Source organism: Pistacia vera, unplaced genomic scaffold, assembly GCF_008641045.1.
Source record: "Pistacia vera cultivar Batoury unplaced genomic scaffold, PisVer_v2 Contig23, whole genome shotgun sequence".
Lineage (NCBI taxonomy): Eukaryota > Viridiplantae > Streptophyta > Magnoliopsida > Sapindales > Anacardiaceae > Pistacia > Pistacia vera.
In genome coordinates, this window is record NW_022196035.1 from 11,345 (window position 1) to 38,923 (window position 27,579).

Consider the following 27,579-nt stretch of genomic DNA (forward strand, 5'->3'; position numbering starts at 1 on the left):
CTAATGTAACATTATTACATCAAGCAGTGTGTTGCAGGGGATGCTAACGTCGAGTCGAGCATGAGTTGATGTGCATTTTGTGCGAGAGATGGTTGCTGCTAAAAGATTAACATTCTGATGAGCAACCAATAAAGATAGTGTACCACAGGAAGAATGGGGATAAGAAGTAGAGGAATATAGCCAAATATTTGTTAGGGTGGAAGTTAGGATTTGTTTTAAGTTGGTTTGAAGGAATATTAGTTGGGACAGGTGGCAGCTTATGATGGACGTAGGTGGAATTCAGTTAGAGTAAAGGGTAACAGGAGAGAATAAAAGGAGGAGGAGAGAAATAGAAGAGATAGAGAATTATCAAGTAAACTGAGGAGTGGAGGCTGCTGACCCTCGAAGTCAGTATTTGGGAGGTGGCTGACCCTCGAAGTCAGTCTTTTGATTTCCTTTTTGATTGTATTCTGCATTATTGTTTCTGAGTTGTTTGCTACTAAATACTGAGGATAGGACGTGGGAATCTAAGTTTTGTCTGAGTGTAATGCTCCATTGGGATAATACACAGGATCCTTTTATTGTTTGGTGAATTTAACTTGTGGTGCAGATTATGTTGGTAGTTTAGTTGATTTCAGGTCTGGGTCCTATCAAGTGGTACAGAGCAGAGTGGTCTGGGTAATGGTTGTGACGAGGATGGATTCTAGACTCGATATTGTTGAGAAAAAGTGACAAAGCTGGGAGTGGAAATGGGTACCATCAGAGAATGTTGGTGGAGCTACAATCTTGGGTTAGACAAAAGAATGAAGAGAGGGTGAGAGAGCAGAGGGACATTCTGGAGGAAATAATCAGTCTCACCATGACGAAAATGGAGCCAGTGGGCCAGGAAGTAGTCACCATAACCATAATGAAATAGGGGGGCAAATTGGAAATGCCCATCTTTGCAGGTGAAGACCTACGGTTGGACTTCAGGGTTGAAAGGTACTTCAACATCAATGGAATATCAGAGGAAGGAAGGTTGGCGGCAGCAGCTGTCGCATGGAAGGAGAAGCCATCAATGGTTCCAGTGGACAGAATCCAGGAAGCCGGCGAGCCTTGGGCTATGTTCAAGTTGCTCTACTGCAAAGATCAGTGGATCCACAGAACTCAACCCATATGAATCATTAATGGCAATGAAACAGACAAGCTCAGTGGTGGAGTTCCGTATTAGTTTGAGGCAGTCGCAGCACTATGGTAGGGGAGAAAGAGGAGATCCTACAAGCTGCATTGTTAATGGGTTAAAAAAAAAGATTAGGGCTGAGGTGAGATTGGCCCAACCCAACTCCTTAACTCAAATAAATGAGCTAGCCAACGGATTGAAGATAAGAACCAGGCTTTAGAAGAAGCCCAAGGAGAAGCAAAACAATGGGCCACGTTCAGTTGGGCGGTTTTCAATATGGATCTAGGAGTGTACCCAGATTATTCAGCCCCAACCCGACCCGAAATGATAATAACCCCAAATTCCCTAACGCGAAGAATCCCTAAAACCTAACTCTAATTTTTTTTCCCCTTCAATCGACGAACACCCGAATCGTCCAGCCGGTCATCGACGACGTTCCACTTGTGAATTACCATGAAGAACTTTCGGCCATTTAAAAGACCAGGCTTTCCACGATGTGACTTTCCTTTTCGTAGGATGACAGACGCCGAGATTCAGAGGAAACGAGGAAGGAAATCTGTTTCAGATGCGATGGGAAAAACTCGCTAGGGCATAAATGTGGTGATAAGCCGTTTCAAATCCTCTTGATGATGATGAAGAGATGACCCGACCCAAGTGGGGGTGGAGAAAACTTCAAAGCTGAATCAGAAAACACTCACAGGAAAACGTAGAGCTCTCCCTTAGCTCGGTGGTGGGAATTCAGGGACCAAAGACTATGAAGTCAAGGGGAGAATCCAAGGTAAGAATGGATTGTGTTGATTGATAGTGGGGCTTCCCACAATTTCATTAGCTCGAAAGTGGTTGAACAATTGGGGATACCAGTGGAAAGGACTCAGTCTTGGGGTCAGGTGGGTGATGGATAATGTGAGATGTGAAGGGGAATGTAAGGATGTGTGTCTGGAGTTACTGACGGTGACAATCAGCAAAACTTTTTTTCCATGAGATGAGTAGCGCAGACGTAGTCTTGGGTATCGCATGGCTTGAGACATTGGGTGAGACTGTACAGACATGGAGAAAACAACTATGAATATCACAATGGGACCCGGGCAGCTGTTTGTATGGTGATCCCTCTCTTAGCAGACCATGGTATCACTCAAGGCGATGATTAAGGCATTACGAAGTGGAGGACAGGGCTGTTGATCGAGTTCGGGCAGCGCAGACTCAGTGTGAAATATGGGGGCTATTGATGACAGACTGCTGAAGGTAATGGGATAGTATAGTCAAGTCTTTGAGCCACTCTCCGGGTTACGCCGACTAGGTCAAAAGACCATGCCATCAGCTAGTTCCCGACACACAGCCACCAAACCTTAGACCCTACCGATACCCTTATTATCAGAAAAATGAGATCGAGCGTATCGTCAAAGAAATGTTGGCATCAGGAATTATAAAACCGAGCATAGCCCGTTTTCCAGCCCTGTTTTGTTAGTGAAAAAGAAAGACGGAGGCTGGGATTTTGTGTAGATTATCGGGCCGTTAACAAGGTGACAGTTCCGGAGATAAATTTCCAATCCTTATCGACGAACTATTTGATGAGGTAGATGGGCAACTGTATTTTCAAAATAGACTAAAGTCAGGTTATCATAAATCAGAGTGAAAACCGAAGACACACCAAAGACCGCCTTTCGGACACACGAGGGGCACTATGAGTTTCTCGTCCTGCCTTTCGGCCTTACCAAGCACCAGCAACCTTTCAAGCAGTTATGAACGATGTATTCAGGCCATATTTGAGAAAATTTATTGGTATTTTTCGATGATATACTGATTTACAGTAAGTAGATGGATGAGCACGCAGTGCATTTAGGTTTTTTTGCAGGTGTTATTGGAGAATCAGCTGGTGGTTAATCAAAAGAAGTGTCAATTCGGGCAACTTCAGCTAGAATATTTGGGGCATGTCGTGTCAGCCAAGGGTGTGGCAGTTGATCCCACCAAAATTGAAAGCATCAACTAAATGGCCAGAACCAAAGGACATCAGGGCACTTAGGGGATTTCTGGGGTTGACAGGCTACTAACTCGTTTCGTTCGCGATTATGGCAAGATCGCTCTTCCACTCACTGCCTTTAAAAAATATCTTGCATGGAATCCAGCAACTCAACAGGCCTTCGAAGAGTTAAAGCGAATCATGACCAGCGTCCCTGTCCTCAGGATGCCCAACTTCACTCAAGAATTTGTCATCGAGATGATGCTTCGGGAAACGGACTGGGGCAGTATTGACGCAAGAGGGGCGACCGATGCATTTCTCAGTAAGCTTGTCTATCAATTCCAAACTTAAGTCAGCCTATGACGGGAATTAATGGCAGTTGATTGGCAGTGCAAAAATGGCGGCATTATCTCTTGGGCCGAACATTTGTTATCAGGACAGTAAACGGAGTTACATTTCCTAATGACCGAAACTGCTAAGTGAAAGTCAGCAAAAGTGGGTATTCAAACTCTTAGGACTGCATTCATCATCAATATAAACCGGGACCACAAAACAAAGCAGCAGACGCCCTTTCTAGGATGTCAGAAACAGTTGAGTATCATGCTGTTTCGATGGGGTTGTTTTCGGGCCTTGACAGTTTTGAGGATGCCGTACAACAAGATGTCAAGTTACGGCAGATTATCCAACAGCTCCTGATTGACCCAAACAGCCATCCTCATTTCAGGGTGGGACGCCATTTGATGTATCACAACAGATTGGTTTTACCAAAATCAGGGCCTCACATTGATCAGATACTGCAGGAATCCATACTTCACCATTGGAGGTCATTCTGGTTTTTTAAGACACAAGGAATTTCCAATGTGGTGTTTTGGGACGGAATGAAGAACGACATCAAGGCCTTTGTAGCGGCTTGCAGCATATGCCAACAGAATAAGTACGATGCTCTGAGTCAGCAAGGTTACTCCACTTACCTATTCCTCACCAGGTCTGGGATGATATTTCAATTGATTTCATTATGGGGTTGCCCAAAGCACATGGGGTTGATACTATTCTAGTTGTTGTCGACCGGCTCACCAAGTATAGCCACTTTCTCACTCTTAAACACCCATATATAGCCAAGACAGTAGCAGACGCTGTGTACAGAGGTGATCAGGTTGCATGGATTTCCAAGAACCATTGTATCCGATTGAGATAGGGTTTTCATGAGTAATTTTTGGGCTGAGTTGTTTAAGCAGTCTGGAACCAACTGAACAGAGTTCAGCTTACCATCCGCAAACGGATGGTCAAAACGAAGTAGTCAACCATGCTTAGAGACTTACCTCCGGTGTTTTGTCAATAGCCATCCCCAGCAGTGGCCCAAATGGGTGCCAGGGGAGAATTTGGTCAATACCACATATCATAGTTCGCAGGAATGTGCCCCTTTAAAGCTCTATATGGTCGTGAACCCCACCCGATTACGATATGCTGATCATACTTCTCCAGGTGATGGGGTGACCAACAACTTCAGCACCGAAACATCATCGAAGAATAAGGACAAATCTTCTCAAGGCTCAAGGGCGCATGAAGATGTATGTTGATCGACATCGCCGAGAGGTCACATTTGAGATAGGAGAATCAGTCTACTTGAAGTTACAACCATATCAGTTATGATCCTTAGCCCGTCGCTATAATGAGAAGTTGAGCCGCGGTTTTATGGTCCTTTTGTCATCACCGACAGGATTGGAGCTATGGCAACAATTAGCATACCTTCTTCAGCCCGCATCAAGTATTCCATGTTTCCAATTGAAGAAAGCAACCTTCCAAGTTCCCAACAGCCAGCCTCTCCCAGCAGCTTTTAATGAGGATTTAACTTTACAACTTGAGCCAGAAGCTGTCCTCAAGAAAAGGAAACTTCTGAATGACCAGTGGAAGTGCTGATTCAATGGAAAGGATTACCTTCCTATGAAAAAACATGGGAAGATTTTGACATTATTCACCATCAGTTTCCTACATTCACCTTGAGGACAAGGTAGTTCTCCTTGGGAGGGTAATGATGAGCAACCAATAAAGATAGTGTACCACAGGAAGATGGGGATAAGAAGTAGGGAATATAGCCAAATATTTGTTAGGGGGGAAGTTAGGATTTGTTTTAAGTTGGTTTGAGGAATATTAGTTGGGACAGGTGGCAGCTTATGAGGACGTAGGTGGAATTCAGTTAGAGTAAAGGGCAACAGGAGAGAATAAAAGGAGGAGGAGAGAAATAGAAGAGATAGAGAATTATCAAGTAAACTGAGGAGTGGAGGCTGCTGACCCTCGAAGTCAGTATTTGGGAGGTGGCTGACCCTCGAAGTCAGTCTTTTGATTTCCTTTTTGATTGTATTCTGCATTATTGTTTCAGTTGTTTCTGAGTTGTTTGCTTACTAATACTGAGGATAGGACTGTGGGAATCTAAGTTTTGTCTGAGTGTAATGCTCTATGGGATTAATACACGGATCTTTTACTGTTGGTGAATTTAACTTGTGAGTGCAGATTATTTGTTGGTAGTTTAGTTGATTTGCAGGTCTGGTCCTATCACATTCCATATGTGTCTTCTGAGTTCAAACTGCTGATCTTCTTACTAAGCCTCTCTCTGGTCCAAGGTTTCAACGATTAAGAGATCAACTCACCATCTTCTATTTCAAGCATTGCTGACCTTTTATCTCTTGACTCTCTCAGTCCAATTCCTACTCTCAACCCAAGTCTTGCCTGAGGGACGACATTACCAGTCAGTCAAAACTTGCCTTGAGGGATGATGGGAAGTCAATTGAGTAAAGATGCTTCTGTGTTAGTTATTGGTGATTGGGAAAGTCAGTTGAGCTGGGATGTTTTTCTGTGAGGTTATAATGATTACAGAAATTAAAACTGATTGTTGAATGAGGATGTGGAAATGTCAGAAGATTAAAGGAAAAGTTATAGTGCAGACTTTTGAAGTGTTTGAGAAATGAAGTTGTGGTTACTGAATATAGAATTAGAAAGTGATGATGCTAGTAGTCTGATGACAAATGGCAGCTCTAGAGTTAATGACTTAGTCTACTAGGTTTGGTGATAATTGGGTGTGATAAGAAATGGTTACTTATGATAGTGGAAATTTTGTTCATTCTGGTTGTTTTACTGTAGTAACTGGAAAATTGCAGAACACTTGATTGAGGGACGATGTTGAGGGAATATGCAAGCTTACAAAATATTGCTGAGTTTTTAAAGCTTGGTTCTTCAACGGTGTTAAAAAGGCCATGTTAGTTTCTAATTCTTCCAGTCACAGAAGTATCCTCTGACTGAAGCTTCTCATATGTTCAATGATCCGTTTTCCTGCTTCAGTTTTAATGAATAAACCCAAATGACTGCATACTCGTTTAGAAAATAGTACTTGAATAAGAGATACACTATATGAAAGATAAAGAGGGTAGTAAAATAAAAACACACCATAAGATCACCAAATCTACGTGGTTCGGCAAAATCATGCCTACATCCACGGGATATAAGTCAAATGACTGAATTGGAGAACACAAGTACAAATCCAATACATTCATGTTAAACACAAACCCAAACCCAAAACATACCTAAGACCCTCATACACACCTCTACTTTCTTTACACTCCACTTGTGCACACAAATCCAAATAGCGAAGTCCAAAGAAGCTAGTGATGGTGAGAACATTAATTTGCTTTGGATGAAAAAACTGTCTCAATTCCTTTGCCTACATGTGCTGCACTGCAATTTTCAGGCTTCACATTCCTCTTATCATCTCAACAAGTTCTGATGCCATGGCGACACGATGAGGCCCAGGTTTGTGAAGCATGATCTAGTGATTTCATCTTGACATTCTTAGGGTTCACCTGAATATTAACAACGACAAAAGACGTGCTTTCTTGGAATAAAAGGGCAATGATGGTAGGAAAACATAAGGGATTGAGAAGAATATCACGTGCTTGCATTAGATGAACATGGACTGGTATTATACTTTAGTAGGTTATATAGAGGGCCATTACTTGGTTTTTTCTCATCATTTGAACCACAAGAGTTGAGAAAATCTATGAAATGACAAAGTAGTGAAGTTTTGGAATAGAGGAACCACTTTCCATGTGCAAGTATTTGCTATCAATATGCCATACTCTATCTACAATAGAGCAAGCAATTGTGTCACTTGCTTCTTGCTGGGAAAATAAACTGAATTTCATGTATTGACTATTAAATTCAACCAGAATGAGTTGACACGAAACATACAAATCCTTAGAACCTCCAATCCGAGAATCTTGTTGACACTTGCCTCTAAATGGTCCTACCTTGAATTGTAGAAGCATAAAAGATATAGCCAAAATTGTCTAATTTGCATGGAATCCAAACTCATACAAACTAAGCAATAATATTATCTAATCTGTTATTCCAAGACTCTCAAAAATTGAAAAATGAAACAAGAACATTAAGATCCATAAGACCCTCTCAGAAATTACTTACTTTTGGTTACCTTTGAACCACAAGAGTTGAGAAAATCTATGAGATGACAAAAGTAGTGAAGTTTTGGAGCAGGGAACCACTTTCAATTTGCAAGTATTCTGCTATCAAAATGCCATACTCTACTTCTGAAACTAGAGCAATTGTACTTGCTTCTTGCTAGAGAAAAAATTGTTAAAAATATTAAACTGAATTCAGTATTGAGTGTTAAAATCAACCAGAAATGAGATTGACAGAAACATACAAGCACCTTAGGAACCTCCAATCTGAGAATCTTGTTGACACTGCCTCTAAATATTCATGCCCCGAATTGTAGAATCATAAAAATATAAGCCGAAATTGTTTAAACAGCATCTAATCTCAAAACTCACAAAGACTAAGCAATAATATTATCTAATCTGTTATTCAAGACCCTCTCAGAATTGAAAAATGAAACAAGAACATGAAGAATTACTTATATAGAATTCCAAAAAATAGAATTTGCCAAGATAAAGTTTTTTTTTCTTTTTCTCAGTTACTTTCACACACAATAGTGTCAATTGCAGAATGTTACAGAGATTAAAATCATTTTACTGAAAAAAATAAAATCAATCATAAATATTTGTGATAGTGAATTCATATTGTCTTAGATAAAATAAATAAAATACTGTATTATGTACAAACCTAGAAAATACTAGAGGTGAAATTAAGAAAATTGCGAACCTTGATAATTAGATGATTCTCCAGAATCAATGATTCATCGGTTTCTTTCCCGTTTAAATATTTTTGATTCTTCCCACTTTCTGCACAAAAATCCTAAAAGATGAAACTTTGTCTATAGTATTTGGTCTTATTATTTAACAAGACTTTACAACTCAAACACTCATCTCTCACCAATTTTCTTAACGAATTAGTTTCTCTGGATGAAGAAACTGTCTCAATTCCAGGATCCATTGCTGCCCTGCCAATGCAATATATCAGGCTTCACATCCTCATATCATGACAATAAGTTCATACGGAGCCATGGTGGCTGAATGAAGGCCCCCAAGTTTTTGGACTTGAACAAACTTAGAATTACCAGAAATCATTAAGAACATTTTCCATCGTTAAAAAGATGATATCTGCTGGCATCTCGTACAACAATTTCTTTATTTACAATACCACTGAGAAATTTCAAAACGGTGACAATCTCCACAAACAAGTAGATTTTTCCTACTCGTATGACTGTCCCGGAACACATTTTCAACCCATAAGCCACAGCCACCTTCTCACTATGCCAAACAGCTAACTTCTTGTTCTCTTGCTGCTCCACTTTACGTAATACAGAGCTGGTATCTGGAACATACCCCTTCTTCTCATTCACCATCTAACTCCTTTAACAGCTCAAAAATCTATCCTTCAAAGGATGATAAAGCTTCCCAGCATGAAACACTTGGCTTTCCTTTCCCGTGTCAATGCAACATATATCCCGACTCCTTTTTCGCTATAAGCACCATCAACTTTCTCACTTTCAATGCATGCTCCCACATAGAACACTGGCATAAACATCTGCTAATAATATAAAGGTTGCAGGATCTTCGGATTTTAAGCTCAATAGCTGAATAGCTACCCTTCTTCTATTTGGGTATTCTCACTGTCAGTATGTTCATCGGACTTGAATGGTATGCTTTAATGACATTCATCCTCGGCAAGATGTCCAGATCGACTAAGAAGATCCACAAAGCATGTAAGTGTTTCAATGAGGGACTAATCCCATAATCATCAGTCATAGATTTAAAAGTTTACGGCCTCTGCTAACCAATCCTAATGACTACAAGCATAAATCAATCCAACAAAGTTCACTTCACTTGGCTTTACTCCAGCTGAAACCATCGCATCATATATGGCCAATGCTTCCTCAGCTCGTTATTCTGAGCTTCCCCAACTATAACAGAAGTCCAAGAAACAAAATCCCTTCTTCTCATTCTCCCGAAAATGTTTTTGGCTGCAACAATATCACTACATTTTGCACATATGCACTAGTGCATTACTTATAAACAAGTTAGACTCATAGCCAAGAGCTATAACAATGCCATGAATCTGCTTTCCAAGCTCCAATAAGGCTAGATTCACAAGAACCAACGATGCTTGAAAGAACTAAAGGTGTTCTACTATCAACCCCTTCTCTTCTCATTTTAATAAACAAATAAAATGCATCAGTTCCATTGCCGCCTGTACAAATCAGATATCAAAGCAGTCCCAAAAAAAACCCCAAAAAAAAAAAAAAAAAAAAGATTTCTATCTGGGACTCTCTAAACATCTAAAGAGCCACATTTTTTCTTCGGCTTCTAGCATACGCAGATAACATGGCATTCCAAGAAACTGAATCCTTGAACTTGATAGAATCCAAAACAGTGTGAGCATCGTCTGGTGATCCACATTTTGCATACGTATCAACCAAAAATGATTTAACAAAATCATTATCACAAAATGGGGATATCACAAACGAGCATGAACCATTTGCCTTGCCTAGTGGCGCCCAAGCAAGCGTAGGCCTTAACGAGGCTAGCGAATACGAAGTGGTTAGGCTGCAGCTTATCAAGGGTAAACATAGCGGGGAAGATGGCGAGAGTTTTGTGGGGGAGATTGGCTTTATAGTAGGCAATGAGAATTGAACCCCATGAGAAAGGGTCTCTCTGCGGCATTTCATCGAGCAAGTGATGGGCATCTTGAAAATGGCCACATTTGCCGCATTTGACGATGATGTTTGGGAATGGGCCACATTGAGTTAAGCCAAGTTTGAGAATTTGGGCGTGGAGTGATTTGGCGGTAAATGGGGTCTGTTTTCTGGCACAGGTTTGGAGTTGGTGAAGATAGTGAAAAGTTTGCATTCGTCGGCTCATGCTTTTGGCTAGTGAAACTGTGAAAGTAATATAAGTATCCCTGTTGTCTTATCATTAATAATAAATTATAAAAAAAGGTCAAAAATAATCTTTTATAAAATTAATAATTGATATAAAAAATATTAAAAATATAATATCAACACTCTTTTTTAGCACAACCACTCTTTGATGGTAAGGGGGTTGTTCTAAAACTCTTTGTGTCTGTTATTTAAGAATTTCATATTTATGAAACCATGAAAACATTATCTAAGTATCACTTATTACAATTATAAATATAAAAATTTATCAAAGAAAAATCCCGAGTGAACAACATAAAAAAATTTAAAACATTTAACTTTTTATCTTTTTTAATATTTTATTCATTTATAATCAAATATGAATAAGATAACAAGGATACTATGGACTTTTTCTTAGAAAAAATACACAACTATAGTACTTGTCTACTCGAGGCAAATGCCAAATGGATGGCTATATTGACAGCAGTGTTTCAATAAATTGAGTTGATTTTCTAAAGCTAAATTGTATTGTTAAACATAATTTTATTTTTAGCTTAATATTTTTCGTCCATTTGGTGTTTCTATCCATCGTTGAGGACTATGTGATAAGGTTAATTCTATATATCTTTGATCCGGATTATTTTGAGAAGGGTACGTGATAAGATAAATTGTAAATATCTTTGATTGGATTATTCTATAAATACCTTCTCAAATACGATTATTTTCTTCAATTTTCCATGTTTCTTTTTCCTTTGTCTTTACTAAGATATCCGTAACCAAAACCAGTAATAGTTATAATATAATAATAAATAGTTTTCTGAAAAAATATTATCTTACCATTTTTTTAAAATTATTTTATAAAATGGTTACTATTACCAATAGATGACTATTTTCAGATGAAAAAACACAAAAAGAAGACATTAATATTTTGATTTGTAATGACGGTACAGTCTGCTGCTTTATCAGAGAGCTCAAATTCCATTAGTGGGAGCTCTATTACATTATGTTGAAATCACTATTGTATTATATATATGTTGTTGGAATCTTGGACTACATATTTGTAAAGACAAGTTGAATTAATTAGTACTCTGTTATAAACTCTGTTTCTTAATATTGTGTTATAAAATTCAAGTTTCCAGGTTTCTTATATTCCATTCCCTTTTATATAGTCTATTATGTTTTTGAACTCATCCAAAGCAGTAATACTACACCAACAACCCTCTCTCACAAACTTTCTCTCACAACCTTGATGTGATAACTCGTAATTGGTCAGCTTACAATTAATTAGCAAGACTCATGTGGGATCTATTGTGAACTTATCAATTACAGGCTACCACATCAAAGTTGTGAGAGAAAGTTGATGAGAGAGAATTGTCAGAGTAGTATTATTCCATCCAAAAAGGTCATATTCCTGAGCCATTCTGTCAAGTAATACTTTGTGTTGGTGATCTACATCGCTCCACAAAGTTGTATGAAAAGGCTTTGGGGTTGAAGCTGAAGTTAACTTACAATTATGCTGTGAGAGAATTTATACAGGGAAAAACATATGCTCATATTGATATTGGAACTTCCGATGTATACGAAAGGGAATGGAGGAGGATTTATTTCAGGAAGCATAAAATGTGAAATCGTCTCTTTGACAATTTCTGAGGCTTATCGAAACACCACTAGGATACATCAGGTCTTGTTACAATCAAGTACTGATGTATAATGTTGAGGAATAAATAAAATCAGCTCCAAAATAACTCAATCCAAACAGCTCTAATTTGCTCATCAAGATCATTTCAATTCTAGAAAGTTTATGTCATGCTTCAGAGTTTCAAAACAAATCATAGCTTAGAAGTAAACAGAGTTAGTTATTTGAGTATCTTCTGTTAGGTTATTTAGCTTGTTAGTTTCAGTTGAGCTAAAGTGTAATTTTCTGTCTAAAATGGTTAAGCTCTTTTTGAATAAATATTAGAATCACAAATACTGAGTAGTCATTTTGAGTTGCTATTTACAGACATCTGACTTGTTATCTATGCACATGGCAACAAAAATCAACTCAAAGCCATGGCATTGAATAAGTCAATTCCAACAAGCCTTATTAATTGTTCTCACCAAAAACCAATCAAACCAGGCATCCAACTGTTCTTAAATTGACATATGTTGGAAGCTTAAACTTCTAGTCAATAGTTAGAGAAGTGTAAACTAGGTATAATAGAAGGATTGAATTTGAAAATTGAATATTCTGGTGGAATAAGTTCTAGTTAATTTAAGCACAACCGCTCACGTAATGGAAATTTATTCTCTCAAGATATGTGAGCCCAGATTTTCGCAATCAAGTTACACAAGTCAAGGACTTTCATGCTTGATGTAACTCATAAGCAGAGGCAGAGCCAAGGAATAGACGTATAGATGGAAACACTTTGTAACTTGTGAGGAGGGGCAGAGCCAAGGGAAGGACATATAGATGGTTAAAATCTTTGGTTAACTTGAGCAACTTCGGAAGATTGTATCTTCTTCATAATTCAGTTTCTGAATCTAACTTGAAAATCTTTCTTATATATCCTCTAGCAGTAATCAATTTGTGGAAACTGTACTGCTTGAATCAAGTTTTTTTGAAGCAATCAATGGTTTGTCAAGCATTTGCATATCTTACAACGAGTTGTAAGGTCCAATTCCAAATAGCAAAGCATTTCAAAATGCCCCCGTTGAAGCATTGCAGGGGAACAAAAGATGGTGTGGTGGCATTACTGGATTGCAATCTTGCTTATTAGCTTTTAAGTTACACAAACATGCATTAGGAAAAACCTGGGCTACTGTATTCCCTCTTTTAGGTGGACTTGTACTTTCAATTCTCGTAATTGGAATGTACTTCATTAATCAAAGACAGAAAAGCGTCACACAAAAGCAATAGAGTAGTGTCAACACTCACGGATTACTTTCAATAATAAATTTTGAGGGAACACTAGTATATGAAGAAATCATAAGAGCTACAAATAATTTTGATACCAGATATTGTATTGGTAGTGGTGGATATGGAAGTGTTTACAGAGTAGAACTACCATCAGCGGACATTTTAACTATTATAAAATTTCACTCATCATATCTTGAAGAGATGGGAGGTCAAAAAGAATTCTTAAAGGAAATAAGTGCCTTGATAGAAATACGACATGAAATGTTGTGAAATTCTATGGTTTCTGTCAACATGTTCAAAACTTATTTTTAATTTACGAATGCGTTGAAAGGGGCAGCTTGGCCAAAATATTGAGCACTGAAACAAAAGCAAAAGGATTGGGTTGGAGGAAGAGAATGAATGTTATACATGGTGTAGCTCATGCCTTGTCTTACATGCACCATGATTGCTCCACATGAATTGTTCACCGAGACATATCGAGAAAGAATGTGTTGTGGGATTTGGAATATGAAACTCATGTTTCTGACTTTGGAACTACCAAATTTCTCAAGCAAAACTCATCCAATTGGTCTAAACTTGCGAGGACATATGGATATGTCGCATCGAATATGTAATTCTTTCATTTTTCATCTTCTGTTTTTAGCTAATTTGCACAATACAAATGCTACATAATCACATATATCTTTCATATGCAGCGCTTGCTGACATCATGAATGTTACTGAAAAAATGTGATGTCTATAGCTTTGGACTGTTAACACGGGAAATAATGAAAGGGAATCATCCAAGAGATTTTCTTTCCTCATTTCCATCATTGTCTTCCAATGTGAATTTAAGTCACACTGATTTGTTGGATCCAAAACTTGCAACTCCCTCACATGACATGCAGGATAAACTCATATCCATGATGGAGGTTGCTTTTTCTTGCTTAGATTCTGATACGTTTACAAGTCCTAAAACACTTGTAAACATGAGTGGACAAGGAATTACAAGTTCTAAAACTCTTGCTAATTCGGTTGGATTGAAGAATTTCACTCCAAGTCTTAAAACACTTGGATTGTGGAATGTGGAATTCAATAGAGGAAATTCGGCCCAAGCAAGTTCCAAGGAGAGAGAGAGAGTCCAAACATTTCGGCCTAAACCATTCCCAACCCAAGCTTAACAAGGGAAGCTCAAGTCCACCAAGAAAGAAGCCCAAATATTGAAGTTGTCCAATCCGGCCCAAGTCTCATTCTAGAGGGGAAGATCCACATGAACCCTTATTGGATCCATTTGCATGATTCTCAAGGCCCAAACTTTTACACCCTTATTAGTAGACTTAATTAACTCATTGATCAAGTTTTGATCTAATAAAGTAAGCTTATTGTAACTAATGGGGTGGTTAAAGACATAGATCATAAAATTAGGGAATCATCTTTTGCATTAAACAGGCATGATCTTGCCTTTTGAATGAATGACTTGTAATATTAGTTAAGTTTATTTCATTTGAATGTATTTGTCAATCACTTGTTTACCCTTGTATTTGCTTACATAAAGGCAACTATTTCATTGTGCCAATTAGCTTATAATATATATTGAAATTTGGTTTATCCATTTGAGAGAACTTGTGTGTTCTTGAGTGTGCATTCTTTATCCAAGTCTTGGCAAGGGGATTTGGTGGTGAATCAATTCAAATTGGTGGAGCAATCCTTTATGCTTGAAGTGTTTCTACTTGTCTTGTCCGAAAATTGCAAGTAAGTGACTTGAACTCAATATTTTGTGTTGACTAAATTTAGCTTGGATTTGTGTTGTGTTGTGTTGTGTTGTATTGGTTGGAAGTGGATCAAATTCCAACCCAGAATCTAGACCAACTATGCAAGGTGTTTGTCAACAATTAGCTTATGGTAGGCCATCAAATTGTCTCTTTCACGATGTCTAGGTCTAGCAAAATTGCTGTTGGGACTTATTCTTCTTCATTTTGGATCATTATATGCTCTTTGTATTTATATGTTTACTTCAATACCAGTGTGCTGTATTTATTATTATTCAATGAATTTCCTCCTTGTTTAGAGGTTTGCCAAACAAATTAGCTTGATATGTCAAAACCAATTAAATGTAATTCTACTGTATGTGAATTTTTTGAGAATAAAAAAATCATCTCCAGTATAGCTCAAGTCTAAGTTCCAATCAACTAAAGAAGTGGGGAAGCAAAAGAAGTGGGGAGGAGTATTGCATGCCTTGTCTTACATTCACCATGATTGTGTGATCTCCACTAATTGTCCACAAAGACATATAAAGCAAGAATGTTTTATTCGATTAGGAATACAGAGCTCATGTTTCACGCTTCGGAATTATGAAGTTCCTCAAGCAAATACTTTATTTATTCTCCTTTTATTTAAATAAAAGTAAAATAAATACATACATCCTCATTTTTATTTGTAAAAATATCTATGAAGGGAAAGTCCAATATGTGGCTTGCGGCTTCTCATTGCCACGCAAGGCCTTAACTTTAGTAATGGATCTAGACCATGAAGTGGCCGCTACATTGGATTGAGATGGTGGTTTAATGGCTTTTGTATATGGTGATGACATAGGAGGTTTGTTTTATTTGTCATTTTTTTCCTATAATATAATTATCACAAAAGTCCAGGTTCAACCTTGATGAAATCAGCTTGATTCAGAAAATAAGACTTGAATAAGAGAGATGATATATGCAAAANAGTCTTGGCAAAGGGATTTAGTGGTGAATCAATTCAAATTGGTGGAGCAATCCTTTATGCTTGAAGTATTTCTACTTGTCTTGTCCGAAAATTGCAAGTAAGTAACTTGAACTCCAATATTTTGTGTTGACTGAATTTAGCTTGGATTTTTGTTGTGTTGTGTTGTATTGGTTGGAAGTGGATCAAATTCCAACCCAGAATCTAGACCAACTATGCAAGGTGTTTTTCAACAATTAGCTTATGGTAGGCCATCAAATTGTCTCTTTCACGACGTCTAGGTCTAGCAAAATTGCTATTGGGACTTATTCTTCTTTATTTTGGATCATTATATGCTCTTTGTATTTATATGTTTACTTCAATACCAGTGTGCTGTATTTATTATTATTCAATACATTTAACTGATACGTCAAAATCAATTAAATGTAATGCTACTGTATGCGTATTTTTTTAGAATAAAAAAATCATCTCCAGTATAGCTCAAGTCTAAGTTCCAATCAGCTCAAGATAACTTGGATTTATTCCAGCGAAGGAGAAGCAAAAGAAGTGGGGAGGAATATTGCATGCCTTGTCTTACATTCACCATGATTGTGTGATCTCCACTAGTTGTCCACAAAGACATATCAAGCAAGAATGTTTTATTCGATTAGGAATACAAAGTTCATGTTTCACGCTTCGGAATTATGAAGTTCCTCAAGCAAATACTTTTTTTATTCTCCTTTTATTTAAATAAAAAGTAAAATAAATACATACATCCTCATTTTTATTTGTAAAAATATCTATGAAGGGAAAGTCCAATATGTGGCGCTTCTCATTGCCACGCCAGGCCTCAACTTTAGTAATGGATCTAGACCATGAAGTGGCCGCTACATTGGATTGAGATGGTGGTTTAATGGCTTTTGTATATGGTGATGACATAGGAGGTTTGTTTTATTTGTCATTTTTTTCCTATAATATAATTATCACAAAAGTCCAGGTTCAACCTTGATGAAATCAGCTTGATTCAGAAAATAAGACTTGAATAAGAGAGATGATATATGCAAAACAAAGAGGGTAATAGGACAATCACACATACAAGAACATCAAATTTATGTGATTCAACAAAATCATGCTTATATCCATAGGATATGAGTCAAATGACTGAATTAGAAAATAATAGGATAAATCTAATAAACTCACGTTAAACACAAACCCGAACCCAAAACCCTCATACACCAATCTCATGCTTTCTTTAACACTACCACTTTATGCACACAGATCCCGAAAAGTGAAGTCCTCATAACTGACAATACTCTCTCTTTACCCATACGATATTGTAACATCACTCACCAGCCTATACATAATCCAAAAAACTAGCGATGGTGAAAACATTAATTTGCTTTGGAGGAAGAAACTGTCTCAATTCCTTTGCCTACATTGCTATCCTGCCACTACAAATTCTTCAGGCTTCACATTCCACTTATCATCTCAACAAATTCATGGTGTCATGGTGACACGTTGAGGCCCAAGTTTGTGAAGCAATGATCCAGTGGTTTGTGACTTTAACCCTTTTCAGATTTTCTCCAATCTCTAGCCATGCTGGTTTTAGTTAACTTAATTTTCCAACCCTGCAACTAGATCACCTGCAAAACAAAGAAAAATAAAGCATTGTAAAAATATGTAAAAATATATAAGCAGGACACCACTAATCTCCAAAATTCATGAGACAAGATTTTAACTCTGACCCTGGAGAAAAGACATGAACTTGTCATCGTTTCAAAGATTTCAAAATATAAAATAATTTCTTATCCGATTTGGAAATGTCGTACCACCAGAAACTGATTGATCACAAGCTTTCATTCCATTCCTTAAACGCGGATCAGTTGCAGAAATGACATAAGCTGGACATTTTGTTCAAGTCTTTCATCCAAGGTGACATATCACTCCCTTGAAGTTGTGTTGATTTCATCTTGACATTCTTAGGATTCACCTTGAATATTAACAAATACGAATTAAGAAGACATGCTTTTCTGGAATAAAAAGGGTAATGATGGTGGGAAAATGTAAGAATAAAACTATGTAAGACGATCAAGAAAGAATAGCCGAAGTGCTTGCACTAGACGAACATAGACTGATTGTTTTACTTTAGCAGGATATATAAAGGTCCATTACTTGGTTTTTTGCAAATTCAAGACTAAGGTACAAAATGTGCAATTAAATGTGCTAAATAGAAATGATTTGTGATCTTGTTAAAAGTTTGTGATCTTGTTAAAAGTTTAGACGTACAAAAACAATGTCGAATATGCTTACACAAAGTTGGGGACCAATGTTTCCTGCAATGTTAATGTAAGTGTAGGGATCCAGCATAGATTTATTTACACAGAGAAAGTAAACAATGATTCCTTCAATAAGCTATAAAAAATCCAAATGCATTTCACAACATCTCTTTGCCCAAAACAAAAACAATAAGACAACAATAAAGAAACCATGCAGAGGCAAAAAAATGCACTTTGATTAACTTTGCAACAACTAGAAGCTCCAAAATTTGTATTGTAATTTCAGCAAGGAATCCAAAGCTCCAAAACCAGAAGCTTGGAGTTAGGTTCTAAAAGTGCAAGTAGACATGCCAGTTATTAAAGTTTAGATTTGGAAAAGTTAGACATGCCAGTAGTTAGGTTTTAACAGCTGCTTACGTGATGTTGGAGACAGCAGCACCTGAAGAAAATGAATCCGAAGAAAAAATTTCTTGCCTATGTAGTAGTAGAAGCCAGATCAGGAAAACATAATAGAAAGGATCTGTAGCAGACGTTTTTATCAAAAATTGCAGATATTGTTTACTTTTGGTTACCTTTGAACCATGAGTTGAGAAAATCTATGAGATGACAAAGTAGTGAAGTCTTAACACAAAGGAACCACTTTCAATTTGGAAGTATTCTGCAATCAAAATGCCATGTTGTACTTCTGAAACTAGAGCAACTATTCACTTGCTTCTGGCTGGAGAAAAAACTGATAAAAATACTAAACTGAATTTCAAATATTGAGTGTTAAATTCAACCAAAAATGAGATTGACGAGAAAGATACAAGTACCTGAAGAACCTCTAACATGAGCACCTTGTTGACACTTGCCTCTAAATGTTCTTGCCCTGAATTGTAAAGTATAAAAATATAAGCCAAAATTGTCTAATCTGCAACTAATCTCAAAACTCACACAAACTAAGCAATAATATTATCTAATCAGTTATTCAAAGACCCTTTCAGAAATTAAAAATGAAAATAGAACATGAAGAATTTACTTGTATTAAGAACTCCAGAAATTAGAATTTTGTCCAAATCCAAAGTTTTTTCTTTTCTTCAGTTACCTATCACACACAATAGTGCCCAATAGCAAAATGGTACAGAGATTACAATCAATTTACTGAAAACATATAAAACCAATCATAAATATTTGTGATAGTGAGTTTATATTGTATTAGATAAAATCAATAAAAAATTATTGTATTAGATAAAAACCTAGACAATAGTAGAGGTGAAATTAAGAAAATGACGAACCTTGAATGATGAGATGATTTTCCAGAATCAGATGATTCATTGGTTTCTTTCTCCTTTAAATTTCTTTTAAGTCTCTCCCACTTTACACACAAAAATCCCAAAAGATGAAACTTTCTTCTGTAGTCTTTGGCTCTTATTATTTAACAAGAATTTACAACAACACTCACTTTTCACCAATTTTCTTAACGAATTAGTTTTCTCTGGTTGAAGAAACTGTCTTGATTCCACTGTATACACTGCTACCCTGCCACTGCAATTTATCAGGCTTCACATTCCTCATATGATGACAATAAGTTCATGTACGGAGCCCTGGTGACTGAATGGAGCCCACAAGTTTGTGAAGCAATAATCTAGTGGTTCATGGCCTTGACACTCTTCAGATATTCTTCAAATGTCTATCCAGTTTGGTGTTATTGGTGAAATCACCTGCAAAAGAGAAAATATTTATGAAAAGACAGCCCCAAAAATATGCAAAATAATTGATAAAGTAAAAACATTTCAGTGCAAGTGTATCAGCTACTGCCACTTACAAATTACAAATTTCTTAAGTGAAGACAAGAAGTGAGTGGGTAAATCATGTATATTTAACTTATCCAGTTTCTTCAAGAGACTTCTTGCCATCTATCCTCTTAAATGGACATGGATTATATTTGACACCAAGCTTTTAATTAACAAGGGACAAATTAAAATCAATATTGGCATTGCAACTAGGCAAACCAACAGCAAAAAATGCAACTTGAGAAGACTTCTACTAAAAAATTACTTGGGGGACAGGCATTGATAAGACATTTGATAAGACCTTGACATGAACATCCTCTAATCTCCAGAAGTTAAAGAGACGTAATACTGGAGATTTTGGCACTTCTTGGTATCCTGCAGAAATGAAGTAACCATGTTATCGTTACAGAGATCTCAAAATGTACAAGATTTCTCATCCAAGTTGGAAATGTCTTACAACCATAGGAGCTGATCACAAGCTCATGCTCTTTTTTTGGTAACATATATATATATACTTCAAGTCTTTAATCCAAGTTGACACATTACTCTATTGAAGCTGAGTTGATTTCATCACTCCATTCCTAGGATTCACTTTGAACATTAACAAATACAAATTAAGTAGACATGCTCTTCCAAAACAAAAAGACAATCGAATTGAAAAAAGGTTAGAATAAGTCTACTCAAGAGGAGAAAGAATATCTCATGTTCTTACAATTAATGAACATCAAATATTTCGGCCATCTCTTCTATAGGATATGTAAAGGTCCAGTACTTGGTTTTGCTATCATCATTTCTTCCTATAAAAAATTAACAGGACAACCAACATTAACGTAACTCATGAAGGTGATGGTAGCAAACTTGCTGAGAGAAGCAAGAAATGAAGGAAAAATATTAACCAAATATAAGCAAGGTCTTTTCTCAAGCATTTGTAATTTTAAAATAAAAGAAAAGCATTACTAGTACCTTTTCTAGATGGACTGGGTCATGCTGTGCCCCATGCCTCTTTCTAAAAACAACGGCTTCATCTTAATAAAGAGAGTTCCTTTAGTATAGAGGAATTACCAACAAAGCTGTAAACTAATATAGAAAAAAAAAATGTAATTCAGAAAAGCTACCTTAAGAATTACACCAACTTTGGGCTTATAAAGGTCGCTTTATCCTTAAATCTCTACATTGTGATCCTAAAAGCAAGGTTTAGTGGTCTTGCTTTTTATTATTTGCGGAAGAGAAAATAGGGTGATTCCATTGATAAGATAAGCCACAAAAATTTCAAAACAAAAATAAAATCTGCCTTTTCAAAACGAAAAGAATCAAACAATAATGAATAAAATATACATATGTATAAGCATTTAAGTTCACTTTATTTAGTTAAAAGATGCCACGATTAGAACCGCCAATCCTTGTTTGAGCACAAAATTTGATAGACTCTATATGTAAAGCAAGGATAAGATATTCAAGGTATCAAATTCAAGAAGTTAATCTAATCAACACAAGTTGCATAAATTACCTGTACAAAGTACCACTGTAATTGTCTCCTTGACGATTATCTGGGCAAATTAAAATATGAGAAACTTATTAATACTTGAAATTAAGGCAGAGGATAAAAACAATATTATGTTAATATACAAAATTCTGCTAACAGTGGAGGTGTCAGTAAATCACAAACCTTGATATCTGACTGCGTGCTTTGTATTCAATTATGCCAGCTCAATTCTCTTTCTTCCTCCTTTGAATTGAAGATGAATGTTCTATCTATTTCAACATTAGGGATGTGAGCTATCATTGAGCAATACTTCCCTTTACCTCTTCTCCACTGTTTTTTTAGTGATGGACATGCCCAGATCTGTAATTTCAGAACTGAAGGTGGCGGGCTTGGCAAGGATTTGAGCTTTGGGCAATCCTTGATATTCAAGGTTTGAAGAGAAGTGAGGCTTCCTAGGCATGCAATTGATTTGAGATTTGGGCAACTCCAAATTCCGAATTTTTCAATGGAGGTGTGGCTTCCCAGATCTGGAATTGATTTGATCTTTGGGCAACTCTCTATCCAGAAGCTTTTAAGTGATACGAGGCTTCCTAGGTCTGGAATTGACTTGAGATTTGGGGAATCCTCAATTTTCAAGTCTGTAAGAGAAGTCAGTGTGCCCAAATCTGAAATAGATTTGAACGGTGCGAAATTAGAGATCACTAAAGATTCAAGAGAAGTGGGCATTCGCTGGTCCTCCGATAGAATAAGCTCTGGATCTTCAAATCCCTTAATTGCAAGATGTTTAAGAGAGGTGAGATTGTGCAATCCCCATCTAATCAGTCTCTTACTAATTTCGACCTCTTCCCCAATGTCGAATCGTTCAAGACCGGTAAGATTCTGTAGGCCGAACAATGTATTGGATTCAAGATTTTGAAGACCCACTAAACGTACATCTTGAAGACAGGGGTTATTGTTAAATGCCCCTTCTAGTGACTTTAGCTTTGGACAATTCACAATATGGAGGGTCTCAAGTGATTCATGTACGCACCACCTTGTTGATAATAATGTTGTGAGATTTCGACACGTATGAATATAAAGACCTTTGAGTATCTTAGGCAACAATGCTCGTGATGATAGGCACGTGAGAGACTCGCAATTGGAAATTAACAAGTACTCGAGAAGAGTAGAACTGATACCCTCCAAATGTTGTAATTTCTTACAATTCCATATACGAAGGCTTTTTAGAGATGAAGGCAGTGTGTTTCTGGCAATGAATAATAGAGAATCACAACAATCAATTGTCAGAGTTTCTATGTTGTTTTGCTTCAATCTTTTTGGCAAAGATTTCAGAGCCTCGCATTTTCTAATCTCAAGATCACTCAAATTGGGAAGCAAAATGGTGTTTAGAAATGAGATCCTACAATTTCTGATACACAATCTTTTAAGAGAGGTGAGGCTATGACTCCATTTTAGTGGCTTCTCAACACAACTGAAACCTTGACTCAACCAATTTTCAGATCCTACAATGTTTGGAAGAGATTCAGACTTAGGTGACATGAACTCCGTAGATCTACCAGTACACACCACTTCCTTGCACTCATCAATTCTTAAATAGGCGAGCTTTGGAAAACTTGAATATGAAACCGTCCACTTTGCACACTTTTCAATATGAAGTTCTTCCAATGAGGGAAGATGATCAAGCATTTCTATGATAAGTTCAGGACATTCAGTAATGGAAAGCTTACGAAGTTTTGGGAAATTTTCAACGTTCTCATTTTCCCCTTTGGTGTCCCAATACTCACATGTTTGCAAATTCTTGAAACAAAGAATCTCTAATGAATTGTAAGGAATTTGCATATTTATTTTTTCTAGTTTTGGCATCCCTTTGATGACTAACTCTTTAAGTGAGCTCAATAGGTTTTCTGAAGGCAAGCTTGTGCATTTTTCACAATTTTCTAATTTAAGGACCACCAATTTAGAGAGCGATGATGAAGTGCTTAACCAAGATGGAAATTCTAAACCACCATAAAATCTAATTGTTAGCTTTTCTAGATTGCTATGCGGTTTCAACATTTCAAGCACATCATTTTCTACACTCTCTACTCGTGAGCCATCAAATTCGGATCCCCACTCTAATGACAACACTTTTAAGTATTTTTTATTGCTTAATGTGGACCCACCTATTTGCCTTACATTATTCACATTCTCTAATTTGGAAATGTGAAGCTCTCCTTGAAGAAAACTTAAGCTCTTCAAATCTTCCAAATTTGAGCCCGATTCCTTCCCCACAATAAAGTTAGACAACATTTGGAGATTTTTCAATTCTCTCATTCTTGACGGCATCTCTTCCAATGAATTTTGACCACTTATATCAAGATGATATAGATTGGTTAAATATCTCATGTTGGAAGGTAACTTTACGAGACAAGAACAATCTTTTAATAATAAAGTTTGCAAGTTAAATAATTGGCTTGTTGACTCAGGCAAACTTTTGATCATAGTGTAAGAAAAGTTGAGATACCTTAGATGTATCAATTTTCCAATTGAATCAGGTAAATGAGTGATGTGGTATCTTTTTAAAGATAATACTCTCAACTTTTCTAACTTTGGCAACAAATAAAAAATAACCGTAGCACTTATATAATGGTCACTATTACTTCCATACTTAGGCGTCATGAACACCGGTAAGAATGTTCTTAGACTCTCAAGCTTTTCCAAGCCTTCAAATTTCTTTCCTATACTATATACATCAGGAAGATAAGAAAAATGACGAGTTCTTTTTACATGTTTTGGTAGTTGGATAATGGCTTTTTCAGATCTGAAACTGAATTCTTCAGAAACTGATTCAGCTAAATCGTGGATAAGATCATGTTGTACATATTTAGAACCATCATTACTTGATTTTTGAAAAAATGATCTTAAACACAAATCATTAAAGTACTGACCTGCCACATCCAGTTGTGTATCAGATGATTGAACAATACCTTCTGCCACCCATAGAAGCACAACTTCCTCTTTCTCAAATTCATAGTCTTCTGGAAAAACCGCACAATACGTGAAACATCTTTTTAAATGCGAAGGGAGATAGAGATAACTTAACTTTAATACGGGAAGGATATCTCTTTCTTTCCATATTTCGCTGTCTAATATTCTTTCCCAGGTATTAATCTGCTTACAGTGTAAAAGACCACCGAGGGTCTTTGCTGCCAGAGGTAGACCACCACACCTTTCAAGAACTCTCTCACGAATTGAATCGGTAATTAGATCATCAGCAGCAGCTGTACCAATCGCGAGTGCATGCTCCTTAAACAAGGACCAACAGGCTTCTTCGCATAAACGCTCTAAAGCATAAGTATCAGACTCAGGGCATCTTATTGTTCGAGCAACATATCTATGGCGTGTTGTGACGATCATCGTGCTTCCAGGTGCACCAGTTTCGAAGGGAGACATAAGCTCTTCCCATTTACTGTAGTCTACCTCCCAAACATCGTCTAATACTATCAAGAATTTTTTCCCATTTACTGCCTTCTGCAGTTCAAGTTGCACATTATTTTTATCATCTGGAATGGAGGATGAGGAGTCATTTAATGACTTTGACTTGAGAAGTGCCTTTGAAATTGTCAGAACATCAAAGTTGTTTGAAACACAGACCCATCCTTTTTTCTCAAACTTGAAATCTTCCTGCTTCTGCATGTGATTGTATATTTTCCGAGCAATCGTTGTTTTGCCGATCCCTCCCATGCCGACGATGGCTATCACTCGAAAGTTGGCACCACTTGGTTGAGCGCTTTTCACCATGTCAAGTAGTTTTTCTTCATCTTTACCTCTCCCATAAACAACTTTTTCAGGTGGGACGCTTGAAGTTTCCTTTGGTCTAGGCAGTACTGCAGCATTACTTGATGTCCCTCCAGAAAGCTCTTGCAATCCACGGTCATCTGATCTTTCCTGCCGGAGTCGGTCTAAGCGGCTAGTGATGTCTTTGATCTTGGACCCCATTTGTACATTGAACAAGGGACTAGGGAAAGAAGCAGGGAGGAATCTCATGCACTTGCTAGAGCTAGCCTGGTGTTCTGCCTTCTGTCTGCGTCGCAAGGCTTCGTAGGCAAACTCATCCAGTATGTCTTCCGCATCATAAGCCCAGTCTTGAAGATTGTCAAGCCACTCTTTGAGGCTTTCATCCGTCAGTCGCTTGTCTTCCGCATTGCGAAGAAGATTTTGAACCTTCCTCAACTTGTTTTCCAGATTTTTTAGCTCTGAAGCTACCCCTCCAACAAGGTTCCGAGCAAAGTCCTGCACCTCATTGGACCCCAAAATCTTAAACAACCCGTTAAAGAGTTCAGAGACCACAGGCTGAGCAACAAAATCCATGGTTTCGGTTGTTGGAACAAGAAGAGAAGGATGAGAGAAAGCAAGAAAAATTGGTTAATTTTCTCTTAAGAGTGCTCAAAACTGAACGCAAAATACAAAAATATTAAGATGTCAAAATACTTTAATATTTTAGTTTACAAATATTAAAATTTTATTATATTATATGATGTGATCAGTGGCCTCAATCAAATTATTTAAATTATAACTATTAATTAAGGAACAGTGGCCTCTTCCTCCTAAGATTTTATTTTTTTTATTTTTTATTTCATTTTTCTAAATTTTTTACAATAAAACAATAGAGCAATTTTAAGCTTTTTGAAAAACGAGAAAAAGAAATGGAGAGTGGATAATAAAGTGATAGACAATAGATTTAAAGTTAATAAATCAAGAAATTAAAGGCTTTGTCGAAATTTCTTAGAAGACGATACTTCCATAACAGTCCCTATAGATAATTCTTAATTAATTAATTAATTAAAGTAATATAATATCAAAAATAATTACTACTTTAATTAATGGATCAAATACTTACAAAATTAATTAAGAAAGGGATGAGACGCAATGATTTTGCCGTGGAAAGGAGAGGAAATTTCTCGAAATAATTCATTCAATTGAAGTAAATTTGGTTTTATGTGTTCAATAAAAGAGCTGCATGAACTCCACAATACATACATGCCAGCTATTAATGGTACTTCAAAGCCAACTATTACCTGTTGTTGAAATTGTAAATAACATGATTGATTTTGGAATAAAATGATCTTATATTTGTTAACAAAATTTAGTAGCAAATAAGCTTTAACAAAAAAAAAAAAGAAAAGAAAATTTGGAAACTAATTTGCAAGTCTTAGTCAAGTTAATCATAATAATTCAAGTTCAACAACTAATTTAGCATAATTAGAACCTTAATTAATTTAAAAAAAAAAAAAAAGCAATATATATAATATCAAGAATTGTTGCTAATTTTGCTGAAATCACTGATGTTCTAATGGAAGACAACTGTGTGGACCAAGCAGTTCAATAATTCTAAGCTTTTTGACAATTAAACGAGAAAAAGAAGTGGATAATAGATTAAAAGTAAAAGTGTGTCCATGAACAAAATGCTGCTTTTATAGTGCACTTCTCATTTGTTACTGCTTTAAGAAGAAAACTTGTTTATAAAACGTAGTGTACTACTTAAAACTAACAGTACTAATTGAGACCCTAATAGAAGAGCTTTCTTTTCTTTGCAATAACAGAATTTAACAAACTTCTGTTACTTAGCCTTGACTGATATTTGAAACTTAAAGCCTATATCTCATCCTCCATTAATTGTTCTAATATCTCATCAACATCGCCCCTCAACCTAAAACTAACCCAATAAGATTTAGCTTGCCACAACAATTAGTATTAGATACGAACATTTTAAAAGAAATAGACAAGATAGAATATAATTTTTTACTATTTAATAAGAGAAATTAGACAATGATTACTTAGATGATTAAAAAAAAAAAAAATTGCTCTTCAGAAGCTGATATTCTTCAAGCTAATTAGTAGTTCTTCAAAACCTGATATATAAGACTTAAATATTGAAGTTTACTAACATATAGTGTATACATATATTAAAATTTTGATGAGTTGCTAAAATTAAAATTAAAATTTTATTATATTATATAATGATTGTCACATGCCTCTGGTTACCCTATAATATTTTATCAATTCTGGTTAATTAGG

General features: G+C 36.5%; 2 protein-coding genes and 1 pseudogene across 15 annotated transcripts; all 3 read right to left on the reverse strand.

Annotated features, from left to right (window-relative positions):
• Positions 1-8,615: 8,615 nt before the first annotated feature.
• On the reverse strand, positions 8,616-10,423 carry LOC116131145 (annotated as a pseudogene).
• Positions 10,424-17,061: 6,638 nt separating this feature from the next.
• On the reverse strand, positions 17,062-24,098 carry LOC116131127 (putative disease resistance protein At3g14460). Of its 14 annotated transcripts, none has more exons than XM_031416765.1 (11): positions 21,706-24,098; positions 21,547-21,586; positions 21,155-21,207; positions 21,003-21,058; positions 20,752-20,836; positions 20,305-20,414; positions 19,542-19,967; positions 19,286-19,351; positions 19,080-19,135; positions 17,821-17,981; positions 17,062-17,634 (listed from the first exon to the last, which is right to left on the reverse strand). In XM_031416765.1, the coding sequence occupies exon 1, from the start codon at positions 24,001-24,003 to the stop codon at positions 21,733-21,735; it is 2,271 nt and encodes a 756-aa protein (XP_031272625.1). In that variant the 5' UTR covers positions 24,004-24,098; the 3' UTR covers positions 17,062-17,634; positions 17,821-17,981; positions 19,080-19,135; positions 19,286-19,351; positions 19,542-19,967; positions 20,305-20,414; positions 20,752-20,836; positions 21,003-21,058; positions 21,155-21,207; positions 21,547-21,586; positions 21,706-21,732. The 14 variants fall into 14 exon arrangements, with proteins under 14 accessions (XP_031272625.1, XP_031272627.1, XP_031272624.1 ...); XM_031416767.1 differs by having other exon boundaries at positions 21,155-21,220; XM_031416764.1 differs by having other exon boundaries at positions 21,155-21,241.
• LOC116131146 (putative disease resistance RPP13-like protein 1) lies at positions 24,053-25,872 on the reverse strand. Its single transcript, XM_031416793.1, has 2 exons — positions 24,162-25,872; positions 24,053-24,108 (listed from the first exon to the last, which is right to left on the reverse strand). Exons 1-2 carry the CDS (start codon positions 25,870-25,872, stop codon positions 24,053-24,055), a joined length of 1,767 nt encoding a protein of 588 aa, XP_031272653.1.
• Between the last annotated feature and the right edge of the window lie 1,707 nt (positions 25,873-27,579).

Excerpts from the sequence above, each read along its gene's own strand:
- LOC116131127 (XM_031416772.1), bottom strand. The coding sequence starts at position 24,003 with ATGATCAAAAGTTTGCCTGAGTCAACAAGCCAATTATTTAACTTGCAA.
- LOC116131146 (XM_031416793.1), bottom strand. The coding sequence starts at position 25,872 with ATGGATTTTGTTGCTCAGCCTGTGGTCTCTGAACTCTTTAACGGGTTG. Across the intron at positions 24,109-24,161 it reads CATGACGCCTAAGTATGGAA|TTAGAAAAGTTGAGAGTATT; the intron begins GTAATAGTGACC and ends TTGTTGCCAAAG.